Source organism: Pogona vitticeps, chromosome 4 (assembly GCF_051106095.1).
Source record: "Pogona vitticeps strain Pit_001003342236 chromosome 4, PviZW2.1, whole genome shotgun sequence".
Taxonomy (NCBI): domain Eukaryota; kingdom Metazoa; phylum Chordata; class Lepidosauria; order Squamata; family Agamidae; genus Pogona; species Pogona vitticeps.
In genome coordinates this window covers 114,828,481-114,847,302 of record NC_135786.1, presented here as the reverse complement: position 1 = coordinate 114,847,302, position 18,822 = coordinate 114,828,481, and the positions used below count along the sequence as shown (strand labels likewise).

The 18,822-nt window shown below is 42.2% G+C and overlaps 1 protein-coding gene across 1 annotated transcript in view; it reads right to left on the bottom strand.

Annotated features, from left to right (window-relative positions):
* Positions 1–18,822, bottom strand: part of QSOX1 (quiescin sulfhydryl oxidase 1) — a 103,932-nt gene that overhangs the window by 44,548 nt on the left and 40,562 nt on the right. Inside the window, exons 3-5 of the mRNA XM_020789745.3 lie at positions 15,136–15,184; positions 5,153–5,255; positions 1,277–1,367 (exon numbers count right to left, since the gene is read on the bottom strand). Of these exons, the coding sequence (XP_020645404.3) occupies positions 1,277–1,367; positions 5,153–5,255; positions 15,136–15,184 (243 nt within the window). The remainder of the gene's footprint in view (positions 1–1,276; positions 1,368–5,152; positions 5,256–15,135; positions 15,185–18,822) is intronic.

Below are 18,822 nucleotides of genomic sequence, written 5' to 3'. Positions count from 1 at the left end.
TGGGGGTATTCATATACGAATACAAATACACCCCTGACAGGTGGACATAACAAGGGCCCGGTCCCCTGGGGCCAGGCTGTCCACTCACCATCTGCTGCTGTTGTGGGCACTGTGCTCCCTTCCTATTGCTCCGGAGCTCACTGTCGACTAGCCACTCTTGGCAGGAGGTGGGACGACAAGCCTCTCTGCCAGGTTGAAGAGTGGCTCACACGTCGGGCGCTCTGGAGCGACAGGAAGGGAGCGTGGAGCTCGTAGCAGCAGCAGATGGTGAGTGGACAGTATGGTCCCAGGGGGCTAGACTCTTGTTATGTCCACCTGTGTGTGTGTGTGGGGGGGGGGTTTGTATATGAATACCGCCATGTCTAGCTAGAAGGCATCACGGAGGAAGAGCTAGAAGCATCATAGTGAATGCTGTGGGTCATGAGGGTTTATTTATTTCTGATGCAATTCATCCAGCCCTGGAGATTTGAACTCATTCAAGGTAATAGACCTTTGGGTAGTGTGGGCGGCATATAAGTTAAATAAATAAATAATCAGGCAAGGGCCCCCAAACTGTACAACACAGCTCAACAGGGCACGAAGAAACCCGACCAGGGCACCAAAGGAAAAGGGATGGACTATAGAGCTATGAAAGTTATAGAGGAGCTGTTCATAACAGCACAGTTCTGTGTCAAACTGGAAATGAAAGCCATGTGCCTGCCTCTCCTTTCCCCACTATGGTGCTTGCCAGGTGGTCTTGTGAGTTTCCTGAATTATGGCCTGGAAAAAGGTGGTCCCTCGGAGATATTTAGGGGGTGGAGATGGGATGGCTGGGGTGGGTGTGTCAAGATCCAGCCTCTGGTGGGAGACAGACCCCTGATGGCCCCTCTGAGCAAGGGAAGGCATGGCCTGTGGTGGGTAAATCAAGGAAGCCAAGAGGCGGAAATGTTTGGGAACCACTGTAATAAGGTATTCCTTGACTATTTATCAGTCTCCAGCTACAACCCTGTTCCCTCCATTTGCATTTCATGTTTGTCTGGAGGGTCTTAATCTATCCTTTGGGAAAAGACTGAGCTAAAATAGGTATTAAAGTGTCTTTTCTTTGTCATCTGTTATCATTTTTCCAGACCCAGACCCCAGCGCCATGCAGAGCCTGGTGAGTCAGCCAGTTCTGAGGGAGAGAACTGGCCCACTGCAGCATCTGTGGTATAGTTACGAATACGAAAGGCCCATGTCTATTTTGCATGTCTCCATGAAAGATGATAATGATAATAATAATAGTAGCAGTAGTAGTTACCTCTCTGCCCAAAAATGAGTCTTCCTTCTCAAATATTAGGGCCAAATATGTGACATTGTATGCCTGGAAGAAGCCATGAAGTTCTGCTGCACTAAAAAAAATAATAATAATAAAAAAGAGAGCATCAAACGCTGTTCCAAGTACAGAGAAAACATTTATTTCATGCACATTCCAAAGTGGCCAATTTCCTCTTGATCCAAGAGATCCTCCTAGAAGCAAATCATTTCTTCCCGGGCATGGGATTAAACCTGATCCTTTAATCTAACTCAATCTATAACTTTGTAAGAGATTGTGGGGGCGAAGGAGAGCCATATTGCCATTCTTTTTACTGGGCTGGTTCCTGAGTTTTATTACCATCCCAACACCCATCAGTTTAGCAACTGGAGCTTTTCCTAGTGTGGTCATCCTTAATGGGAAAAGGTTCACTTGCTACATCTGCATGTGGGAGGCCAAGACAGTAAGTTACAGGAGCCATGGGGTCTCCTGTAACGGCACCTTTGTGCCAGATTTCCCCCCCAGATAGGATGGAGTAATACATTTGTTAAGGCATGACTACACTAGTTGCAGAAGCATAGTGTGCCTTGACACGAGAAAAAGTTGTCTCATGTTATGGAGGATGAAGGACAGGACACAGAGAACCCCTTTAGGTAGGTTGTCTGCCTGCTTTCTTTCCTCCCTCCCTTCCACAAGAGCAAGGTAAGTAAACAAAAGGGAAGGAGTGACCGATGCCAAGAGGAAAAAGAACATTTCTTAAGCTCATATCTCCAGAGTATTAGGCAACATACTAAGGATGAGGGTAACTTTATTCTCAAGAGGCAATTGATCTGAGCCTACTAGAAGTCATCTCCCTTACTTTTTGCTAAGAAAGGGGAAGTCACAAATTATTCCTTTCCTCAGGCCCATGGCCACTCTCATTCAGTCACTGCCCCCACAGAAGACTCTCCAAGTTCCCTCCTCTTCTCTGCAGCAGGTGGAACTTAAACTGGCAGGGACCACAGACTGAAGGAAGAGGTGATTAGAGACTAAGATTTGTCAGACTCGCCAAGGTTGGGGCAGGAGAGAAAGAACAAACACAAAAACCCCACACCTATCCCAGACCTGAACTATTCCGGTGAGCAAAGCCTTTAAAGGAGTCAAGCCTCGTGGCATAAAGATGGATGCTTCCTTCCTGCTACGTCTGACCTACGTACAGTTTCTCCCTTTGGCCAAAAGTGGGTGGCCGTGCACAAGCTGAAGCTCCATCCCCCTATTGTTCAGGGGGCAGTTTTAAGAGGCACTGCTGGTTCACCATCTTAGTAGGAACTCATAGATATCTTTTTCTTTGAATTCAAGGTAGCTTTGAAAGGAATATGAACCCAGCTAGGCCATCTGTAACAGAGTCATAAACGATCTATTCTTGATTTCCTGGCTCACTGAGAACAGTTCTGCCTTCCATACTCCTTGAATCTTAAAGACAGATAGTGGGAGCAAGACAGCTTTACCACCCACTTAAAGTCAATTATTATCTCCACTAAAATCACCAAATGATCCAAGTTATGTGCAGAAGACCTAAGGTGGGTTTTAAATGATTTCCTGAAGGCCTGCTAACTAAAGATGCATTTCAATAAATGGCAAAAAAACACAAAAATCCAGATTGTCCAAACACTCTTGATACCCAGGACAGATTATAATAATCTCTAATGTTCAGAACTCATACCTCAGTTCATCTAATCACTCTTTCCCTTACAGGATGTGAATGAAACATCGAACCTTTTATCTGCATAATACATTATCTGGAGGTAGATAATTATACCTCCAGAACAAAAGCAGAAGCCACAAGTATGCCTAATAATCATTTAAAGAAGGAAGGTTTAGAAGAAGCTGGCACAATTTTGAAACAGAAGACCTCTACTCAGTTCCTCTTTAGGGATTTTGAACCTAAGACCAGTAAGGGTAGCCTTGGACAATAGTGGAACAGGACAGATCAGTGATGGGGGACCACCGGCCAACAGGTCTAAGTTGACCCAATGATCTCCCCCCCCCCCGTAGCCCCATTTGATTCTGAAGATACAGTTCTGAATTTGTAGTGCTCAGTAAAGCAATTTATGCCTGTAGCTCTCATCTTATTTTCCTGTCTGCTTCACCAGCCTAATAAGGAAATGTATTGATCTAAGACAATCTGAATTTCATGCAGAAGAACAGGATTGCAGTTGCCAGACAATCCTAAAAAGGACTGGCCAAGTTTTCCCACAATCTGAACAGGAAGCTGAAGCTGAAGCATGATGCCAGCTTGACTGAGAGCCCATTCCTGGTAAAGGGACTGAACACTAAAGAAGCAATCAATGAAAGAGTGAAAGAGAAACAAACAGAAAATAGTACACTCAAGGGTGATCTGGAAAGCAATCCTAAATTGCAGCAACACCTACAGGTTATGTCCAATCCCACAAAGCCTGCAGGAAGTCTCCTCTTATCCAGATTATTAACTTGGGTCACACATGGGACAGGTACCAATTTAAGGCTTCCTGCTTTCAGCAGTACAGTATTCATGAGACACGTCAGTAGCAGCTTTTCTGGCAGTTAATGTCATCAGGTGGGAAAATCTAAAGTTCATGAATCAATATACACCACAATTGGTCTCGCACCTCTAGTTACTTCTCTTTCATTTGCCCATGAGCTTGAGCCAAGAGTAAGATAGTTGATAATTAGGGGTTTTGTGAAATTTCTCTTTAGATAGCAATAATATTTTTTCCTTCCTTAAGTTACAAAAATCTGCTCAACATAAAAATGGTAGAACGCAGCTAAAACTGTGCTCACGACCTGGGGTTCAAATCCCAGGTAGCCGGCTCAAGCCTTCCATCCTTCTGAGGTCAGTAAAATGAGTACCCAGCTTGCTGGGGGGGCAATGTGTAGCCTGTATAATTAAAAATTGTAAACCGCCTGGAGAGTGCTTGTAGCACTATGGGGCGGTATATAAGTCCAATAAATAAATAAATAAATAAAATAGAGCCAAATGATTTAACGTTGGTCTTCAGTTGGTGCCCTGATTGGGCATCAAATGTGTTGACATGTTTTTGTACACTAGACTATCATGCTTATTAATGCTTGTTCTAATGAATAATCTTTTACAATACCATGTTATGGAGGACAGTATCAGGAACAGAAATTACAGATATAAATCATTTACAGCATACATTCAATACACAAAGTGCTTCTGGACCTAGCTTACCCTAAGCGTAATCAAGAGATGCAACTGCTCTTGCTATGGCTACTTGTACAGATTTATAACTAAAGCCAAGATTGGCTTCCCTGGCAAGGACAAATTCCTGAGTTATGATTTTTAATCACAGAAGTGCTCGTAAGTCGAGCACAGGGTGACCACTCGCCAGTAGAGTGCTGGCTGAAGTATGTGCATATGCTGCATTTTCTCACAGTTATCCAATGATACATCTCTCTCTCTTTTTCTGTCATCAACCCCAGTTGCACTCCACACTAATGATTTTAGACTAGAGAATTAGCTTTTAGAATATGGGAATGATCATTTGGATCTACCTTAAAGAATTGCTAGAAATATTACTGTCATTCACAGCATTTTGAGCATCTCAAAGTATGTAAATGCTAGGCTTACTACCTGTATTATCATTAAAGGGGTAAAACTCTCTGGGAAAGTATACCTACAACACTGCCCACTAATATTAAGGCATGAGTTCAATTTGATGCAGACTGTTATTGGATGTGTTTAAAACATAAATAAAAATTTACTTTAAATAACTTACTGCAATGGGCAAACATATGGCATCATCTCCTCCCAGGGCATTATTTATTCATATAAGCATGGACATGCATATGCTGAATGTACTAAAATAGTACATTCCACTTTGTACTCTCCTTCTTAGTTACCTGATTGGCTCCAGAGGTGGGCAGGTTGGAGGCCACACCTCTTCATGTCTTTCCATTGTGGTGATGATGGACTCCCTGAGGCTCCGAATGTCATCGCCATGATCTGTACAGGAAAAAGAATTATCATAATTAGACTCCTGGGCAGCCAATATGCACAACCCAACATACTTCCCCCCCCCCCGCGCCCCTCAGCTGACACAGCAGAAAGAGTTTACCAACAGCAGCTTGTTCCATATCAGATTTCTAAATATCATTATATGGAAGTGTTCTTTTGTACTTAAAATGTAGCCTTCTAAGTTTAAGATCAAGCTACCTTCTTAACCCTATTCGTATTTGCCTTCATCGTCAGTTCATCAGATTTGTGGAGAACATGAGAATCTATGTCATCAAAGAATAAATGCAAAAAAGGTTTCTCAGGGGTCAATTCCAAACATCTCTCTCCTGGATGGCTGGGTTAAATATTCAACAGAAGGTCAGAAAGTGAGCAGCTTCCCTCTCTAGATAAGTGGTATGCAAACTCAGATTCCCCCCACATATTGTTGGCTTTCAACTCCCAGAAGCCCCAGTCAACTTGGGTAATGATCAGGGCTTCTTAGAGTTGGAGATCATCAATATCTGAGAACCCACGTTTGGGAATTCTACCTGTTGCTTACTGAGATGTCACTCACAGACTTGGAGGAGTAGGAAGGAAGACTATGGGATCTCCAGCCACGGTCTGCTTTTTAGCAGCAGCAGCTCTTGTTCACAACCCACAGCAGGTTCCATACAATGATCCCTTCCCAGTGAGGTGCAATTTAATAATGTGGAGGAAAATAAATAAATGTTGCCTGGATACAAGAAAATGATTGTGCCAAGCTGCAATAATATATCCTTAGATCTGGAAGGAGAACCACTCCCAATTTAATTTGGGCGTGGTTCATTCCAGACATGTAGTAGCTCTTCCTCAAAGGGCAACCTGAGACTTTCCTTTCCAATTGGGAATTCCCACTGCAGAGAATGTGATTCATTCCTTGAACACGAAGTTCTCAAACTCTGTAACAATGAATCTCTTCAAGCAGCAAAGAGCAAATATGTATGTGATCCTCCCTTCATGCCTCTTTGGTTTGTTAAGGGAGTATACCTTACGTGCTAGCCTTTAGATTCACAGGCTTAGTTGAAGGATAAGGAACTTCAAGAAGCAGCATCTCATCCTGTTACAGATTCAAGGGAGGCTGCATGGCTCTCAACCACATAGTATTCGTGGAAAACAAACCACAGAGTGTTTGTATCTGTAAGCCAAGATTTCCAGGGGGTTTGCTTTTTTTCTCTTTCTAACGCTGAGATGACTTGTAGAAATGAAAAGGTCAGATCACATCCATCCATTTAAGACCAAAAAAATTTGCTTATTTCATAGTCTGACATGTAGATGCATTTTGGAACAACAGGAGAAGAAAAGGAAGACTGAGAGAGAAAGAAAAAGTCAGTGATCCTATGGGGAAGGCTTTGTGGCTAAGATTACAGGCAAAAATATTTTTAAAAGTGTGATCAGATTAGAGAGGGCTTTACTTTGGACCCAAGTCAATGGCACTTTATAATCAGACAACTATCCCATGTGTCCAGAGCATCTGGAGGGAAAAGGAGGGCAGGAAGAGAGAACCCGGCAGGTCTGTTTATTAGACTGACACCCTATAGAAGAGGCAAGGCTTGAAACTGGTGTTTGAAAAGTGCCAATCACAGGAGGGAACAGACCACTTTTCTGACTGTTCAGCAAAGGAAAAAATCCTGTTTTGGCACTGCTGTTAGCATAATGGGAAAAGCTATTTTAAACTTCAGATGGAAAACCATCCACTAAAGTGGAGAACGGTTTCAGCCTACACACATGCAACAATTTCTGTGAAGATCAGCAAAGATGGGGGAGAAGGTGAAAGACTCTTCCAATCCCACCTGAGCTTATTAGAGAGGCAGACTGAGACACTGGGGAGGAGCAGGAATATGTCTGTAAATCCTGAAATATGTGCCTCGGTGGGAGAATACATGCAGGTGCTGAGATGAGGCTGGGGGGGACCCAATGTTATGCAGTGGTCAGAGAGCTGGGTTACAGACCAGGAAATCCAGGCCGAAGTCACCTGTGAGCCATGCAACATGCCAAGTGACCATTGTTAGCAGTTTAAAATCACAGTAGAAGCACTTCTCCTTACAAAGGTTTGGACCAGAAGTTCCAGGGTAGTAAGGCACACAGGAAGACACCAGGGAAAAGTGCAGAGAATATTGACTTGCTGTACATATTGATATAGTGCTCACAGGAACATAAACACAGACATTTAGCAGTCAAACAGACAGGACGTAAGCATGACAGTCAAAATAGAACTGTGAAGGGCACACTAACCAGCCTCTTAATTTATACTAACTCCAACCAATCAAATTAGTGGTTCACCTCATGGTAGCTAATTCCACATGACTGTGTCCTTCTTGTCACGTAGGCAGTGACTAAATAAGTTCACCTGCACACACCAATTGTTAATTACATTTCTTCTTCTTAAAGACCTAACAGTCCCCTCCTTAATTAACAATTGTATTAGCATACATTTATTTCATTACATTCATTTCTTTAACACCAAGTGCTTCTACTGCTTCTTTATGCTTCTGGAATGTAAGAGGCTTCCTGAAAACATCAGCTTGGTTTTTTTTATGATGGACAATATTGCAATTTTATTTGTTTTGCTTTTACAGCCTCTCTAACATGGCAAAATCTAATGTCACTATGCTTTGACCTGCCTTTTACTTTCTCCGATGTAGCTATCTCTATACAGGCTGTATTGTGCTCTATCACAGTTGGTACATCTATCTGCACATTCAGTTCCTTCAACGATGTTACATAATAAATTAAATTACTGCAAACTTTTGATAAGGCTATGAACTCAGATTCAGAAGTGCTGAGACTCACACAACATTGTTTCTTAGTCTTCCACGGAATTAAGCATATTTAGCTATGTATCCACATGTGGATCTTCTGTCCTCGATAGAGCTAGCAAAATCTCTGTCTACATAAAATTTTAATTCTTGTTCTTCTGAAGGAGTTATCAATACTGCATAGTTCATCGTACCTTGCAAATATCTCAATATACGTTTTACTGCATTTCAGTGCTTCTCAGTAGGTTTTGCACAATATCTGCTGACCAAATTCACAGAGAACAAAATATCTGGTCTCGTAGTTAATGCTAGATATTGCAATGATCCTACAACTGATTATTTCTCAACATCAAATGAAGGACTTTCCTGTCAACCCTCAGCAAAATATCCTGTAACAGGGTTACACTTACTTATATTTTGTGCATCTAACAATGAGGCAATTTTATTATTTTGGTGTAAAGCAAAACCTCCTGGCAAGTGTTCAATGTTTATACCAACATACGTTTTGATCTTTCTTAGTCTCTTGATAGCAAATTTATCAGCTATCTCCTGCTCAAAAGTATTTAATGCTTTTTGATTAGGGCCAATGAAAGCTAAATCATCAACAAAAATAATCAGGATTTCGTTTCCTCTGGTATAAACACAGTGATCTGCTTTTGTACTCAAAAAACCTAATTTATGCAATGCCGAATCCAGACATTTATTCCAATGTCGTGCAGATTGATGAAGACCATAAAGTGCCTTTTGTAACTTCCACACATTATTACTATGTTTAACCTTCACATCAGGTGGAATAGCCATGTAAATTGTCTCAGAAAGTTCTGAGTTTAGATATGCAGTTTAAATGTCACAGTGAGAAATTACATATTTTCTCTGAGCAGCAACAGCAAGGCATATAGTGCTGCCTAAGATGAAATTAATCCCTTCCACGGTTAATGCCATCTTGCGAAAATTTCATTTTGCGAAGCAAGCTTTCCCATAGGAATGCATTGAAATTTAATTAATGCGGCACCAAAAAACTCACAAGACCCGTTTGTCTTGCGATTTTTCATCCCATAAGGCGTTCGTCTTGCGAGGCACCACTGTATTCTAATGCTATCTGCTTGAGTGGTAGGAGAAAAAGTTTCATTATAATGGATGTATTTTTGTTGCAAAAAAACCTTTAGCAGCTAACCTAGCTTTACACTTGAAACTTCCTTCTGTAAGTGGCCTCCTTTTAAATACCTATCTACAGCCAATTGCTTTCTCCGCTGGTGGGAGCTGGGTCTCTTTATATACTTTCAACCGTTTCATAGAATTTAACTCTGGCTTCCAACCAGTCCTCTCTTTCTTTTTCTGGTAAAGACAATATGTCTGCATGGCAGGAAGGCTTCTGTTTTACAAGACAAATATGTACAGGCTGATATGAGGGGGCGCTGATAAGCACTGAGACTTACCCAGAAAAAACTGAGCTAGGAAACTATAAATTACAGGGTGTATCGGCCAATTTGTCTATATTCAATGGTGCAAAAATCAACTACCTATGATTTTAACTTAACTTTCTTTTTCCGGTCCAAAGTGAACATGGTGGCACCTCCAGAAAAGTTCAATGTGAAAGAGCATAGGACCATAATCAAGTTCCTGTTTCTCCAAGGGAAAGGTGCAAAGCAGATCCATGATGAAATGTCACACACTATGGGTGACAGTGGCCCTTCATATGCAACAGTTGAACGCTGGGTTGTCAATTTTTAAACTGGCCATTTCGGTGTTGAAAGTGAGAAACCCAGTGGAAGGCCTGTTTCTGTCTCTGTGCCTGCAAATGTGAAAGCCATCCATGACATGATCATGGAGGACCGCCGAATAGCAAGCAGCCAAAAGTATTGCTATATATCTGAGAATATCACGTGAGAGAGTTGGTGCCATTATCCACAACGACTTGGAAATGAGAAAGCTGGCAGCAAATTAGATCCCCAAACTTTTGACAACCGAACAAATGAGAAAACGTGCGGAGTCATCGGTGGCTGTTTTGGAACATCTTACAAGAAATGAGTCAGATTTCCTGGGCAAAGTGGTGGTGATGAGACATGAATCTAATGTTATGATCCTGAGACAAAGGAACAGTCTAAGGAATGGAGGTACAGTGGTTCCCCCAGGCCAAAGAAGTTCCGAGTGCAAAGGTCGGTGCAGAAGCAAATGGCAACAGTTTTTTGGAATAAGAAGGGAGTTCTGCTGGTGGAGTACCTCCAACAGGGTTCAACCATCAATGCCAAATATTACTGTGCTTTATTGACAAAGTTGAGGCAAAACATCAAGGAAAAACATCGAGGAAAGCTCTCCAAAGGTGTCATTCTGTTGCATGACAACGCCTTGTCACACACTGTAAGTCAAACAATGCCAAAACTGACCTCCTTAAACTTTCAAGTGATACCCCATCCACCCTATTCTCCCAACCTGGCTCCTTTTGACTATTATCTGTTCCCCAAACTAAAAAACACGTAGAGGGACAATGATTTGGCAGTGTGCTGGAGGCAACTAATGCTGCAAATGAGTGGTTTACACCAGCAGTCAGAAGAATTTTATTTGCAGGGACTTAAGAAGCTGCAGGACAGATGTCGGAAGTCCACTGACTTCCTGGGAGAATATGTAGACTAGTGCGGCAGTTACAACTTCTTAGCTCAATTTTTTCTGGGAAAGGCTCAATACTTATCAGCATCCCCTTGTACCTATCAGGTTTCCATCTTTCTCGGTGGGACCTAAGAGGAACATCCACCTCTTCTTCAATATCAGACTCTTCCTGCTTCATAGTATTTTCAGGGTCAGGTTCTAAATCTCCAGAGTCAGATTCAGAGTCAATGTCTGAAGAACTAGCATCAGTGCTATCTGGTCTCCATGGAGACATGGCTTTCTTAACTTCAGTCTGCTCTGTATGTGGTAGAAAAGGTACATCAGGCTCCTGTACTTTCAGTTCCTCTATGAATGCGGCATTTCTAGATATAACAACCCTATTGTCTTTGTCTGTAAATCTCCATGCTTGTGCACCTAAATCATATCCTAAAAATTTACACTTTTTAGCTTTGGGTTTGCCTTTTCTCCTCTGCTCCCTAGGAATCTGCACATATGCTGTAGCACCAAAAGTATGTAAGTGAGATAAATTTGGTTTCCTCCCATATAACAATGTAAATGGTATTTCACCAGTCGTACTCTGTAATGTTCTGTTCAGAATATATACACTGGTCAAAGCAGTCTCTGCCCAATACGTTTGAGGTAAGTTAGCATCACTTAACATATAATTCTTCATGTTATTTACTGTTTGAATATGTCTTTCTACTAGACCACACTGCCATGGTGAATATGCACAAGACTTCCTATGAACCATTCGTCTCCTTTTCAACCAAGATTCAAATTGAGATGAAGAAAATCCCCCTCCATTGTCTGTCCTTAATTCTGAAATATTTCTCTTACATTTTCTCTCTGCAAATTTTACCCAAGAAGAGAATATAGCAAAAACTTCTGACTTTTTCTTCATAGGAAATAAGAAAGAAAATCTACTGAAATCATTGACAATCAGTAAAAAATATTTTGCCTGACCATGAAAACTCTGGAAAGGTCCAGCCACGCAATATCTGTAGTGGTGATTCTGAAATCCTATCACTAATTTTTGGAATAGACTTTGCTTTAGTTTTAGTAATGTGACATACTTCACAAGGTATATAGGACTTACACTGAGTCATTTTAATACCTTCATCATACATTGGCATCTTTTGTAATGTTTTGTAATTCAAATGCCCCATTCTCTTATGCCAATCATGAACACAATTTAAATGTGCAGGCATATTTACTGCATTAGCCTTTTGAGTTTCCCTCTCCTTTTTCAGCTTTCTTTCTGACTTCCCCTCCTCTTTCCGCCTTTCCTTCAGCTACATTTCATAAAGCCCATTTCTTAAAGTATCTTTTGCACATATCTTTCCTTCATTACTTTACATGTGCCTTTCTCAAATTGTATGTTATAATTCTCTCTGTCTAAAGTTGCAACAGATAAGAGATTATAAGAAAGGTTAGGAATGCATAGTACTTTTCTACAAGTTTTCCCCATGCATTCTGTACTGTATATAAATTTGCTTCCCCAGAGATTTACCATCAGCAAGACACTCTGACTCTTTCTCAGACCTGTGAAAGGAAGAAAAATTAGCAGGACTTTTACAGGATACATGTGTAGAAGCACCAGAATCTAAGATCCATCTTTCCTCTTCTGGTTTCTAACATTTACAATGGAGAGCTTCTCTCCGCCCCTCCTCCTGTGCAGGTGGGACTAGGAGGAATCTTGTTTGCCAGTCTCTCTGTGCTTGGCTTTGCAGTCAAGACAACCGTGCATTAAAGCTCCACATTCAAAGCAACATTTTAGGACATTTAGTCTATCTTTTCCTTGGTTCTTTCCTCTTTCCTGGCTGGCAGTCTTCCTGGTTCTAACTGCCTCAGGGAAAAACTCCACCTCTGCTCTTTCAGCTCATCTTTTTGCTTCCTCTGACCCACCAGGTATTGAGGAGTTAACTGGGCAACAGGCATAGTTTCCAGTAAAGTCACCAAATTATCATATGAAGGAGGTAGACTGCTTAGAATTAAATAGCTCTTTTGTTCTTCCGTAAATATATAATTAAGCTGCGGAACAACTCCTGCAGAATTTTAAGATGTTCCTTCATATCTTCTCCTTCTTTTAAAATAGTTCTGTACAGCCTTCTATATAAATGTACTTCTGAACTTGCTGTAGTTCTTATATGAACTTCATGCAAGCCTCTCCAGTATCTGGCAGCCGAGATTTCCCCTCAAACATGATAAACATAAATGCTCATCTGCCAAACTGAGCCCGATTGAAGCCAGTGCTTTTTCATTCTCCCATTCCTGTTCTTCAGTGGGCTGAGCAAGGGGGTTATTTACTATTCCCCACAATGCTGCTTTCTTTAAATATACAGTGGTGCCCCGCATAGCGACGATAATCCATTCCGAAAAAATCATCGCTATATGGATTCGTTGCTATGTGGAACAATGAAGCCCATAGGAATGCACTGAAACCCCTTCAATGCGTTCCTATGGGCTTAAAACTCACCGTTATGCGAAAATCCTCCATGCAGCCGCCATTTTCACTGCCCGGTAAGCGAGGAATCTGGGCAAAAACACAGCAGGGGGCCATTTTATTTACCCGGCGGCCATTTTGGAACCGCCGATCAGCTGTTAGAAAAAACATTGCTATGCGAAAATCGGTAAGCGAAACGCTTACCGATCATCGCAAAGCGATGTTTTACCATTTAAAACATCGCAATGCGGTCGCCTTTGCAATCGCAAAAAACACATTGCTATGTGGATTAGTCATTAAACGAAGAGCTCATTATGCGGGGCACCACTGTAGTTCCATTCGATAAGCCCACAACAAATACTTCCCTTCTTTCAACATTGGGATAGGGTAGCTTACCACAGCGGTCTCTGCCATACTCGATGATCGTCTTCAAGCGCTCAAGCCTCTCTTAAGTTCTTTAGGTGATCACTCACCAGCTCAGACATTCACCAGTCCTTCTTGTCATGTAGTCAGTGACCAAATAACTCCACCTGCACTAACCAACTGCCAATTACATTTCTTCTTCTTAAAGACCTAACAACCATGAGAAAGTCTCTTTCAGTCTTATCTTCTTCATATGTTTATTATGAGGCAGGGAAAAGAGAAGTGAGAAAGCAAGGATGTAAAATAACAGACCAACAAATCCAGAATCAGCTCATTTGACTTCCCTGCTTCTGGCCTAGTCACCTGCATGTCCATCAACATGCCACTGCTGAACCCTTTTTCTTTTCCTCCCTAATTGCTGCATCTGAATCAAAATGGAGACAGCACTCTTCAAAAAGGAAGGGGAAACAATTACTGAGAAGATAAGATGGGGAGCAAAAGAGCCATGCACACTGTATATCTTGGTCCAATCATCAATCCAAAGGGAGACTGCAGCTAAGGAATCAGAAGAAGACAGACCCTGAAGGGCAGCACCAAGTGTAAGGATATGTCAAGAGAGACCAAAATCATCTCTTGTATTTCTCATCACCATGTATGAGTGTGAAAGCTGGACAGTAAAGAAAGATGACAGTGGAAAAAATTGATTTGTTTGAAATGTGTTCCTGCAGGAAAGTTTTGTGGATACTCTGGACTGACAGACAGACAGACAGACAGACAGACAGACAAAAGCAAATCCAGTCTGAACTATCTCTGGAGGCAAAAATGTTGAAGCTGAGGCTGCCCTACTTTGGGCACATCATGAGACAGCAGGATTCTCTGGAAGACAGTAACACTGGGCAAGATGGAAGGCAGCAGGAAAAGAGGAAGATCAAATACGAGTAGGATTGGCTCCTTAACAGAAGCCACAGGTTTGAGTTTACAAGACCCTCTTGAGGATACGACATTTTGGAGATCACTCATTCATAGGACTGCCATACGTTGGAGATGGCACATAACAACAGCAACATCCCCAGTTTTAGGCTTTGCCTATTTATTTGGGTTTGTGCTTTCATTATCTGATGCCTGTCCACTTCTCCTCCCACAATACAGAGGGAGAAAGAAAGAGAGCCAAAATGGCTATGAATGTGAATAACATCTGTGCATAAGCAGCTCACAACTATTGCAGGGAGGGTGTTCTTCCACAAATTTTAAGATGCACACCTCTAGCCTGTGGTATCAAATATGTCTAGAGAGATCACAAATGGCCTGGCACTCTAGCTGGAAGTATAAGGCCTACCTGTTTGCTAGTCGATGCTCATATTTTTCAAAACAAATGCAAACGATACATCATTTTGAGTAATCACGTACATAAATGTTGGCCCATTGACAAAGCCAAACTACATTTTGTCTTTTTAAAAATTACTCAGGACTAAAACATATGTTTCCATGACCCATCTGAATTTCAAGCAAAACCAACAATTTTGTCACATGTTAAAGACTAATTTATTTTATTTTATTTAAACTTTTAAATGAAATGCTTCCAGATTGCAGCCCACCTATATTATAAGGTGTTTTCCACAGTTAAACAAACCAAACTGGTAACAACAGTTCAAACTTAAGAAGGAATTAACTTCAGGATACATACGGAAGAGTCTTATGCCATCATCAGGTTTCTTAGAGAATGCTTTGAAAAACTGGAAAGGAAGAAACCAAAAATTAGGATCTAGTTTCCAATACCACAATCTGTAAGTTTGCTAGTAAGATCTGCTCAAGTAATTGGCTGAGTTGTGAAAAAACATCACATCAATTGCTCCAACAGATCTAGAACTGGCAGAGAAGATTTACAAGTTACCCACCTATAAGTGTAGTTCTTCGAGTGGACCTCTGTGATTCACACCCTGGGTGATCCGCGCAGGCACTGAGCCTCATCGGAAATTTCTAGAGCTTACACAGTAGCAAAAAACATATTATAATAAGGCCCCTCTCCCCTCATATAAGTATCTTGGTGCCAAGGCTCCCCTTTCAGTTGTGTCAACCGCCGCTACATTAAGCAGAATGGCGTTACAGTGGGGAGGATGGGCGGGATGTGTGAATCACAGAGGTCCACTCAAAGAACTACAATTACAGGTGGGTAACCTGTCGTTCTTTTTCGTGGCCTCTGTGAATTACGCCCTGGGTGAATAAAAACCTGTCTTACCTGGAGGCAGGATATCACGCCAAGGTAGAGGCTAGAACAGCATGTCCAAAGGCCACATCAGACTTCTGCCAGTGATCAAGTCTATAATGCCAGATGAAAGTGGACAGCTGTGCCCAGGTGGCAGAGGCACAGACATCTGGAAGAGGTATGCCACGTAGGAACGCTATAGAGGCTGCCACTGCTCTGGTGGAGTGAGGGCGAATCACCTTCGGGACTGGTTTGCATGCCAGCTGACACGCAACGTGAATGGTTGAAGTGACCCATCTAGATATAGTTTGAGACGTCACCTGATGACCTTTAGTAGGTGGTTGGTGACTTATGAAAAGTTAAGGTGAACACCTGAAAGGTTGGGTGTGTTGGACGTAAAAGGCAAGGGCTCGCCTAACGTCTAAAGTATGGAGGAGTCTTTCTTGAGTTGTGGATGATGACGGGAAGAAGAAAGAATAAATGGTTGAGAGAGACGGAATTGAGATACGACTTTGGGGAGAAAAGAAATATACATGGATAGTTTGACTTTGTCTGGAAAAAATGTAAATAAGGATAGTTGTGATGTAAGGCCGCTAACTCACTAGCTCATCAAGCTGAGGTGATGGTGATGAGGAAAACTGCTTTAAAGGTAAGTAGCCGTAAATCAGTTGAAGCTAAACATTCGAAAGGAGCTTTAGTAAGTTGTTGCAGTACTAATGTTAGTGACCATTGCGGGAAAGGCAGGCGGGTATCTGGGTAGATATGAGATAGACCTTTAAGAAAACGTTTCAATGTTGGATGCTTGAAGAAATCAGCTGCCAGATAGTTAGGGGGCTGACAAGAAACAATGGCGGAGAGGTAAACTCTCAAGGGAGAGAGGGAAAGGCCGCTAGACTTGAGATGAAGCAAAAATCGTAGAACAGTAGCAAGTGATGGGTTGATGGGAGGCAATGAAGAAGCTTCCATGAAAGATTTTAATAAGATTTTAATCTGTTTCATATACAGTGGTGCCCCGCATAACGAGCAATTCGTTTAACGACGAATCCACATAGCGATTGAGTTTTTGCGATCACAAAACAATGTTTTAGATGTTAAAACATCGCTTTGTGATGATCGGTAAGCATTTTGCCTACCGATTATTACATAACGATGTTTTTGGAACAGCTGATCGGCAGGTCGAAAATGGCCGCTGGATAAAGAAAATGGCCACCCGCTGTGTTTTCTCTCCCTTTCATCGCTTACCGGGCAGTGAAAATGGTGGCCGCATGGAGGATTTCCACAGAACTGTGAGTTTTTTCCCCATAGGAATGCATTAAACATGTTTTAATGTGTTCCTATGGGCTTTTTTGCCCCGCATAGCGACGAATCCGTATAGCGATGATTTTTTCGGAACGGATTATCGTCGCTATGCGGGGCACCACTGTATACAGGTAAGCCTTTCTAGTGGAGAGCTTATTTGATTGATGGCGGACATTCATTAGCAAGGCAGAATCCTTCATGCTGCCAGGTGGCTAACAGGTAAGTCTGGGTGGAGTACTTGGGCGCTGTTCTGCGTGAGGAGGTGGGGCAGGTGAGGGAGGTGGTGAATGTCTGATGAGAAATTGTGAAGAACTTGAAACCAGGGTTGTCTCAGCCACCAAGGGGCTATAATGATGGCATTGAGTTTGTCTTGTTGTAGGTGAACCACAACCTTGTGGAGAAGCGGGAATGGAGGAAAAAGATAAGTGAGGGTCTTGGGCCATTGGCCGACAAATGCATCTTCTTGAGAGTGTTTGCCAATGCCGGCTCAGGAGCAGTATCATTTGCACTTCTGATTCACATGGGACATGAAGAGGTCAACAGTTGGTTTGCTCCATCGTTCGCATAGGCGAGGAAAAACTGACTGATTTAACTCCCATTCGTGAGCTTGAATGTTTGTGTGGCTGAGTAGATTGGCCAAGTCATTCTCGTGCCCAGCAATGTGTAAAGCTGTGAGGCAGATATGATGTGCTAGGCACCACTCCCAGAGGTCGACCGCTAAATAGAGGATACTTGGACAGTGGGTGCCACTTTGTTTCAGAATATAATACATCGCCATGGTGTTGTCGGTGGCAATTTGTACCATCTTGCCAGTGAGGAAATTTCTGAAAGCTTTGCAAGCTTTTATAACCGCCAACAGCTCTAATTTGTTGATGTGAAGAAATTTCTCTCTGGAAGACCACTTGGTGTGGATTTTGAGAGATTTGCAGTGAGCTCCCCAGCCTCTGAGGCTGGCGTCGGTGGTGACCTGTATTTGTGGTCATGGTTGTTGGAACGGCCACCTGATGGATAGGTTGGGAGGAAAACGCCATCACTGAAGTTGGGAGGTGAGTTCTGGGGTGACCCTTAAAAGAGTGTGAGGAGGGTCTGTGAGCAGGTTGATTACGACAAGAAACCACAACTGAAGAGATCTCATCTTGAGACATATGTGCTCCACTACTGAAGTCATAGAGGCCATGGTGCCTAGTACATGTTGCACAGTCAAGGCAGGTACCATAGCATGAGGGGTGAAAACTTGAAGTAATGCAATGAGATTTTATCTAGTCTGGAGGAAGAAAAGTGTGAGCTTGTGTGAAATATATGCATGTACCTACATAATGAACAATCTTTGTAGATTTCAATTTTGATTTTTGTTTGTTGACAGCAAGACCGAGATTGTGAATGAGGGTAGGGGCGAAGTGAGTGTCTCATTGGGCCTTGTGACGGGAATGAGCTATGAGGAGCCAATCGTTGATATATGGAAATATGAGATTTTTTGCAACCTGAGATAAGCAGCTACCGGTCCAATGCACTTGGTGAATACTCTTGGAGCTGTTGCAAGGCCAAAAGGAAGCCTTTGCAATGGGTTGGCTTGTGATCCTAGCTGAAATTGAAGGAATTTTCTGTGTGAAGGATGTATGGAAATATGCTCCATTTTTGTGGAGTAAAGGGAGAACTGATTTGAGGGTAACCATACAGAATTTTGCGGTAATGATCTATTTGTTTAACTCTCGTAGGTCTAAGATAGGGCGAAGACCTCCGTCCTTTTTGGGTACGGTGAAATAGCTAGAGAAAAAACCTTTGTTGTGTTGTGAGATGGGTTGTATGGCGTCTTTGAGGAGTAAATTTTTTATTTCCTCTTGGAGGGTTGGAGATGGTGGATTGATGATG